The 7,275-nt window shown below is 48.9% G+C and overlaps 1 protein-coding gene across 1 annotated transcript in view; it reads left to right on the top strand.

Moving 5' to 3' along the window:
- The window catches only part of MYO10 (myosin X), a 288,302-nt gene that overhangs the window by 240,214 nt on the left and 40,813 nt on the right, over positions 1-7,275 (top strand). The window contains 4 exon segments of the mRNA XM_008066889.1: positions 4,384-4,490; positions 5,460-5,693; positions 6,213-6,258; positions 6,957-7,275. The exon segment at positions 6,957-7,275 is cut by the window's right edge and continues 30 nt beyond it. Coding sequence (XP_008065080.1) covers positions 4,384-4,490; positions 5,460-5,693; positions 6,213-6,258; positions 6,957-7,275 — 706 coding nt within the window.

Genomic DNA, 7,275 nt, shown 5'->3' on the forward strand with positions numbered 1-7,275 from the left:
GTGGAAGCATAACTTAGCAGGCAGAGCAGAGGCGTTGTCTTTTTTTCTTTTGAGTTGGAGCCCCACTCTATCCCCTAGGTTAGAGTGCAGTGGCACCATCACTGCTCACGGCAGCCTCAATCTCCTGGCCTCAAGTGATCCTTCTACCTCAGCCTCCCCGAGTAGCTGGAACTCCAGGCACATGCCACCACGCTGGCTAGTTTTTTGATTTTATAGAGACACGGTCTTACTATGTTGCCCAGGCTGGCCTTGAACTACTAGGCTCAAGAAATTCTTTCACCTTGGCCTCCCAAAGTGCTGGGATCACAGGCATGAGCTACCGCACTCAGCCAGGGCTGTCTTTTTTTATGGGCATAAAACTAAAGCAGGTATTTCTCTGATTCTGAGCCCAACCAAGACAGTCTTTCAGCTTCTGATGGTTGAGGAGATGTTTATTCCTTCATACAGGTTTCCATTGATCCACCTATTAATCCTGCTCATGAGAGTTGACACTTAAGATTTTTGGTTTTGGAGGGGGTTTTTTTTTGTTTGTTTGTTTTTTTAATTTGCAGTCTTACTCTGTCATCCAGGCTGGAGTGCAGTGGCATGAACACGGCAACCACAGCCTCAACCTGCTGGGCTTAGGCATCCTTCTTTCTCAGCCTTTCAAGTAGCTGGAACTATAGGCGCACGCCACCACACCCGGCTAATTTTTTGATTTATTATAGAGACGAGGTCTCACCAAGTTGCCCAGGCTGGTCTCAAACCCCTGGACTCAGGTAATCCTCTTGCCTCAGCCTCCCAAAGTGCTGGGGTTACAGGTGTGAGCCACAGTACCTGGCTGAAAGTTGACACTTATGTCTCATTGCGTCAACCACCACCACTCTTCCCAAGGTTCCACTGTTCCTCTTCCTTTTAAACACTCACAAGAACAAAAACTCAGAGTAAGATATGGAAGACCAAAAGAGAAGCTGAAATACTTCTTGGAAGTTCAGTCTTAAAGAAAACTGTTTTTGATGCGTGCATGGAATTTGCATTTCTGAATGTCTTTAATCAACTCCCCCAACAAGCTTCATGCACGTAGCTTCTCTCTTCTGTTTTTTAAACATTGGGGGATTGTCGGCTCGGTGGCTCAGCCTATAATCCCGCGCCTTGGGAGGCTGAGGTGAGTGGATTGCCTTAGCTCGCGAGTTCGAGACCCGCCCGGGCAACTTGGTGAGACCTCATCTCTACAATAAACTAAAACTTAGCCAGGCGTGGTAGTGCGCGCCTGTAGTTCCAGCTACTTGGAAGGCTGAGGTGGAAGGATCGCCGGAGCCCAGCAGGTCGAGGCTGCAATGGCCGGGAGGGGCCACTGCGCTCCAGTCTGGGCGACTGAGTGAGACTCCGACTCAAAAAAAAAAAAGGGGAAATTTGCTAGAGATGCGGTCTCTTCATGCCTCCACAGTATGTAGTCACTGCAATTATAGGGAGAGGATTGTCTGAGAAGCTTTCCTGGGAGGATTGCATGTGGCAGAGTTTTGCTCAGAGCAGGAATTGGTGCGGCTTCTGTGACTCACGGGATGGTGGGACTCAGTATTTGCTTTTGTGCCCAAATTTCATGGAAGAAACAGAGCCAAGAGTTTGAAAAAATGTGCCATCGAGAGAACATAATGCACCCTTACGTGTTAGAATGACTTGTGGGGACATAAAGTAAAAAATTGTGGAGGTACCAAAATGCCTCTGTGCTAACCGTTAACCAAAAAAAAAAAAAGAAATATTAGGGTTTTTTTGGTTTTTTTTTTTTAGGGAGTAATTTAAAATTTCTCATGCATGTATTAAATCTGAAGTAGCAAAATTAAAAGCTGTCTTGATCATGGGAGGTTCCTAATATTTTCATGGCTTTTCTTTCTTTTTTTTTTTTGAGTCGGAGTCTTACTCTGTCACTCAGGCTGGAGTGTAAGGGCACACTCACGGCCACCGCAGCCTCAACCTTCCAAGTAGCTGGAAACACAGGCATGCGCCACTACACCTGGCTGATTTTTTGACTTATTGTAGAGATGAGGTCTCCCCAAGTTGCTCAGCAATCCTGAGCTCAGGCAGTCCTCTCGCCTTCGCCTCCCAACGTGCTGGGATTACGGGTGTGAGCCCGGCTATGACTTTTCAAAAATGAGAAATTCTGATATAAAGTGCCTGTTATGGGTCTCACTACCCTTGTTTCTCAGGCATAGGATAGAGTGCCTGTTCCCAGAAACAGCTATAGTTTCTTTAGTCCCAGCTCTGGTGTGCTCTTGAGAGCTGAACTGACGTAGCTGAAAGAGTTCCTTTCTCATTTCTTTTTTTTGTTGTTTTTTTCCCGAATTATGGAGTCTCACTCTGTCGCCCAGGCTGGAGTGTAGTGACACGCTCACGGCCACCGCAGCCTTGACTTGCTGAGCTCAGGTGATCCTTCCACCTTAGTCCTCCAAGTAACCAGAACTACAGGCGTGCGCTACCATGCCCAGCTAATTTTTTGATTCATGTGAAGACGAGGTCTTGCCAAGTTGCCCAGGCTGGTCTTGAACCCCTGGAGTCAGGCAGTCCTCTCACCTCAGCCTTCCAAAGTGCCGGGATTATAGATGTGAGCCACCACACCCAGCCTCAGTTCTCATTTCAAACTCAGTTTTCAGAAATGCATTCTTCATTTTTTGTATGTATTTATAATCAGCATTTGCAGCCAAGATGCTCTGATTGTAATCACTTTGCAGGCACAAAGAGACGGTTTCCATGTGATGACAAAATAACATTTTAGATGTGTCCTGGATCCGCCCTCCTCCTCCTCCCTTCCTCCCTCTTCTTTTTCTTGGAGTCAGGGTCTCACTCTGTCACCCAGGCTGGAGCTTCTGGGCTCAGGTGATCCTTCCACCTCAGCCTCCCGAATAGCTGAACTACAGGTGCGTGCCACCACACCTGGCAATTTTTTAGAAAATTGTGTTTTTTGTAGAGATAGGTCTCACTATGTTGCCTAGGCTGACCTCGAATTCCTGGGCTCAAGCGATCCTCCCACCTCAGCCTCCCAAAGTGCTGGGATTGCAGGCGTGTACCTGTGCACCAGGCATTCCTTCCGATCTTTATATGCCTGAATCTCCTACAAGTTAAACTCAGCAGGATCGATGCTGGTCCACTAACTATTTGTGCCGACCACAAACTATTTGAGATAAGTGTTTAGAAACTTTGATAGCAACTTGGCAATCATTTTATGCCTGTTGAATCTTATAGTAGCAACAGCAAAATGGGACTTGTATGTATATATCCTTTCCTTTTCTTTTTTTTTTTTTTTGAGTTGGAGTCTGACTCCGTCGCCCAGGTTGGAGTGCAGTGGCACGCTCCCGGCCACCGCAGCCTCCACCTGCTGGGCTCTGGCGATCCTTCCTCCTCAGCCTTCCAACTAGCTGGAACTACAGGCACGCGCTACCACATCTGGCTAATTTTGTAGAGACGAGGTCTCACCAAGTTGCCTGGGCGGGTCTCGAACCCTCAGGCTCAGGCAATCCGCTTGGCTCAGCCTCCCAAAGTGCTGGGATTACAGACTGAACCACCGAGCCCGGCCACTTTCATCTTGCAAAATATTTTTATTAAATTTTGTGACTCAAGCCAGGCTCAGTGGCTCAGCCTGTAATCCTGCGCCTTGGGAGGCTGAGGTAAGCGAATTGCCTGAGCCTGCGGGTTCGAGACACACCTGGGCAACTTGGTGAGACCTCATCTCTATAGTAAATCAAAAATCAGCCGTGCGTGGTAGCGCATGCCTGTAATTCCAGCTACTTGGAAGGTTGAGGCGGAAGGATCGCCAGAGCCCAGCAGGTCGAGGCTGTGGTGACCAGGAGTGGCCACTGCACTCCAGTCTGGGCGACAGAGCGAGACTCCAACTCAAAAAAAAAAAAAAAATTTTTTTTTGTGACTCTATTAGCCCATGACAGGTGGGACATTTAAAAAGTACTTTTCAGCCGGGTATGGTGACTCAGCCTGTAATCCCAGCACTTTGGGAGGCCGAGGTGAATGGATTGTCTGAGCCCACTGTCAAGACCAGCCCGGGCAACTTGGTGAGACCTCATCCCTATAATTAAAAAAAAAAAAATCAGCCGTGCATGGTAGCTTGCACCTATAGTTCCGGCTACTTGGAAGGCTGAGGCAGAAGGATCACTGGAGCCCAGCAGATCAAGGCTGCAGTGGCCATAAGCGTGCAAATGCACTCCAGCCTGAGCAACAGAGTGAAACTCCAGTCAAAAAAAAAAAGCACTTTTCTAGGAAGCATGACTATGTGAGTTTGAAGCAAATGTAAAGAGAGAGAAAAAAACCTCACCCCCAGAGGATGTCTCTGGCCCAGAAATACCTACCCTCTGCCAGCCGTGTTCTTTCCTTCCCTCATGTGCCTTACCTCCTGGGCAGGTCTTCCTTCGAGAATCCTTGGAGCAGAAACTGGAGAAACGGCGAGAAGAGGAAGTGACCCGGGCAGCCATGGTGATTCGGGCTCACGTCTTAGGCTTCTTGGCTCGGTAAGAACCACACGGAGGGGAGAAGGCATGAAGCCTTGCGAGTGGTCCCCTGCCCTACGGCGTGTCCCCAGTGGAGGACAGGAGGACAGTGTTTGCATTGAGGGGAGTCCCAGATGTAGCTTCCTTGGTAGCCAGGCCAGAAATCCAGTTAGCCTGACCTGGGCAGCAAGTAGGAAAGGTACTTTGTGACGTCTCAATCCAGACAGTGACATTAGGAAACTCCACTGGGATATTTATTTATTTATTTTTAAAATTTTGATTTTATTTGATTAAAAAAAATTTTTTTTAAATAGAGACAAGGTCTTGCTACATTGCCCAGGCCGGTCTCGAACTCCTGGGCTCAAGCAATCTTCCTGCCTCAGCCTCCCAAAGTACTGGGATTTACAGGCATGAGCCACTGTGCCCGGCCTCTCCTGAGGTATTTGAATTGTTTACCTGGTCTCTCTGCATCATGTTTTGACAGCAGCCTGGCTATTCACTGGGCGTTACCATTTTTGTCTCTCACGGGCCCATTCTCCAGCTGTTGGTGGAGAATTTTCGGAATTCTGGTATAAATGTGCAATTTTAGTTCCATCCACTACACTTGAGTGACATCGTGCCACGTGAAGCCTCGCATGTTACATTTTCTGAAATGCAAGGCTGTCCTGCTGTGGTGATGTACGTATTTTTTCTTCTTCATATGAACAAGAGAATATATCAAATGTCTGTGGGTCCTGTTTACCCAGCTTCCTGCCGGGACTATTCACTGTCAGCGTTGCAGGCTTTGTGTTTACTTTGTGTTCAAAGTAGTGATAGGGTTCTTACTTGGGTTTGTTATTATTCTTTTGTTTTTCTTCTGCCTTGTTTTGATCAAAGGGGCCTCCGTGTTCTCTCCGGACCCCATAATGAGAGTCTCATTCCAAAACGGGAGCCCATCTGAGGTCGGAGCTCAAAGTCTCATCACCTCAACGGCTCTTCTCTCGTTTCCAGAAAGCACTACAGGAAGGTTCTGTACTGCATAGTGACCATACAGAAGAACTACAGAGCTTTCCTTCTGAGGAGGAGATTTTTGCACCTGAGAAGAGCAGCCGTCGTGTTTCAGAAGCAGCTCCGGGGTCAGATTGCTCGCAGAGTTTACAGACAACTGCTGGCAGAGAAACGGGAGGAAGAAGAAAAGAGGAAACGGAAGGAAGAAGAGAAGAGGAAACAGGAGGAAGAAGAAAGGTACGGCGCCATCCCTGCTTGGATGACACCAGAGGCTGTGTTCTGAGTTTTATTCTCAGTGTCCATCTGTACAGCAAGGATTCCCCGGGGATGCTGCAGCACCCACTGTTTGATACAGTAACTCTCGGCGTCTAGAATATAAAAACCCCTGGCAGCATAGAAAACCCAGTTCTGTGCCTATTTTTTTTCATGCACGGGGTTAAACCAGAGGAAGAGGCTCTGTCCTACATGCTTTCTGTCTTGAATAATGCTTTTTTAAAAAGTGAAATCTGAGATCTTTGTCTCTCCAAAAATTTTTTAAAAAAAGAAACAGCATTAGCTGGGCATGGTGGTTTGCACCTGTAATCCCAGCTACTCAGGAGGCCGAAGTGAGAGGCTTGCCTGAGCCCAAGAGTTGAGACCAGCCTTGAGTGACAGCGTCAGACCCTGACTCAAAAAACAAAAAAAAAGTTAAATCTTTCTGAGCCATTCTAGGATGGTGGATGATTTTTCACTTTCTTTTTCCTTTACTCTTTTTAGAGAAAGAGAGAGAGCACGAAGAGACGCCGAGCTCCGAGCCCAGCAGGTAACAAATACTGTGACAACTTGGCCTCTCATTCATTTCTCTGCTTCCTTCCCGAGTCAAATGCTTGGACTCTGGGATTCCAAACTGAAATAGCTTAGAAAGATACAGGAAGAACAGCTTGAACGGAAACGTTGACAGTACAGTTTCCGACCCTTGACAATTGGACCAAGCTTAGTGAATGGCCAAGAGTTGAGTGTGACTCACACCAGTGCGATTTCCCTAAACCAGTATAACCAGGGTGCTAGTTTGCTCAGGCTGCCATGACAGTGTATCACAGACTGGGGGGGTGAAACCATGGAAATTGATTTCCTCCTGGTCCTGGAGTCTGGGAAGTCCAAGATCAAGGCATCCTGGCCAGCAGATGGCTGTCTTCTCGCTGTGTCCTCACCTGGTCCTTCCTCTGGCCTTGTGTGTCCCCCATGTCTGTATGTCCTGACCTCCTCTTCCCATGAGGGCACCGGTCAGCTTGGATTTGGGCCCATCCCCATGGCCTCATTTTCACTTAATCGCCTCTTTAAAAGCCCCAATACAGCCACGCCCTGGGGTGTACTGGGGGTCAGGACTTCAACCTGTAAATTTTGAGTGCGGCGGGGCACCGTTTGGCCCCGAACCTTCCATCCCGGTGGCCAAGGCACACGGCACTGGCATTCTGTGTAGGGAAACGTTCTCGACTCGCCCTTCCCCTTTCTCCCGCCCAGGAGGAAGAGTCCAGAAAGCAGCGAGAGCTGGAAGCCCTGCAGGAGAGCCAGAGGGAGGCCGAGCTGACCCGCGAGCTGGAGAAGCAGAAGGAGAACAAGCAGGTGGAGGCCATCCTCCGCCTGGAGAAGGAGATCGAGGACCTCCAGCGCCGCAAGGAGCAGCAGGAGCTGTCGCTGACCGAGGCCTCCCTGCAGAAGCTGCAGCAGCTGCGGGACCAGGAGCTGCGCCGCCTGGAGGAGGAGGCCTGCCGGGCCGCCCAGGAGTTCCTGGAGTCCCTCAACTTCGACGAGATCGACGAGTGCGTCCGCAACATCGAGC

The sequence above is a fragment of the Carlito syrichta genome, unplaced genomic scaffold (assembly GCF_000164805.1).
Source record: "Carlito syrichta isolate Samal-C Ts95f unplaced genomic scaffold, Tarsius_syrichta-2.0.1 Scaffold309189, whole genome shotgun sequence".
In the NCBI taxonomy this organism is placed as follows: Eukaryota; Metazoa; Chordata; class Mammalia; order Primates; family Tarsiidae; genus Carlito; species Carlito syrichta.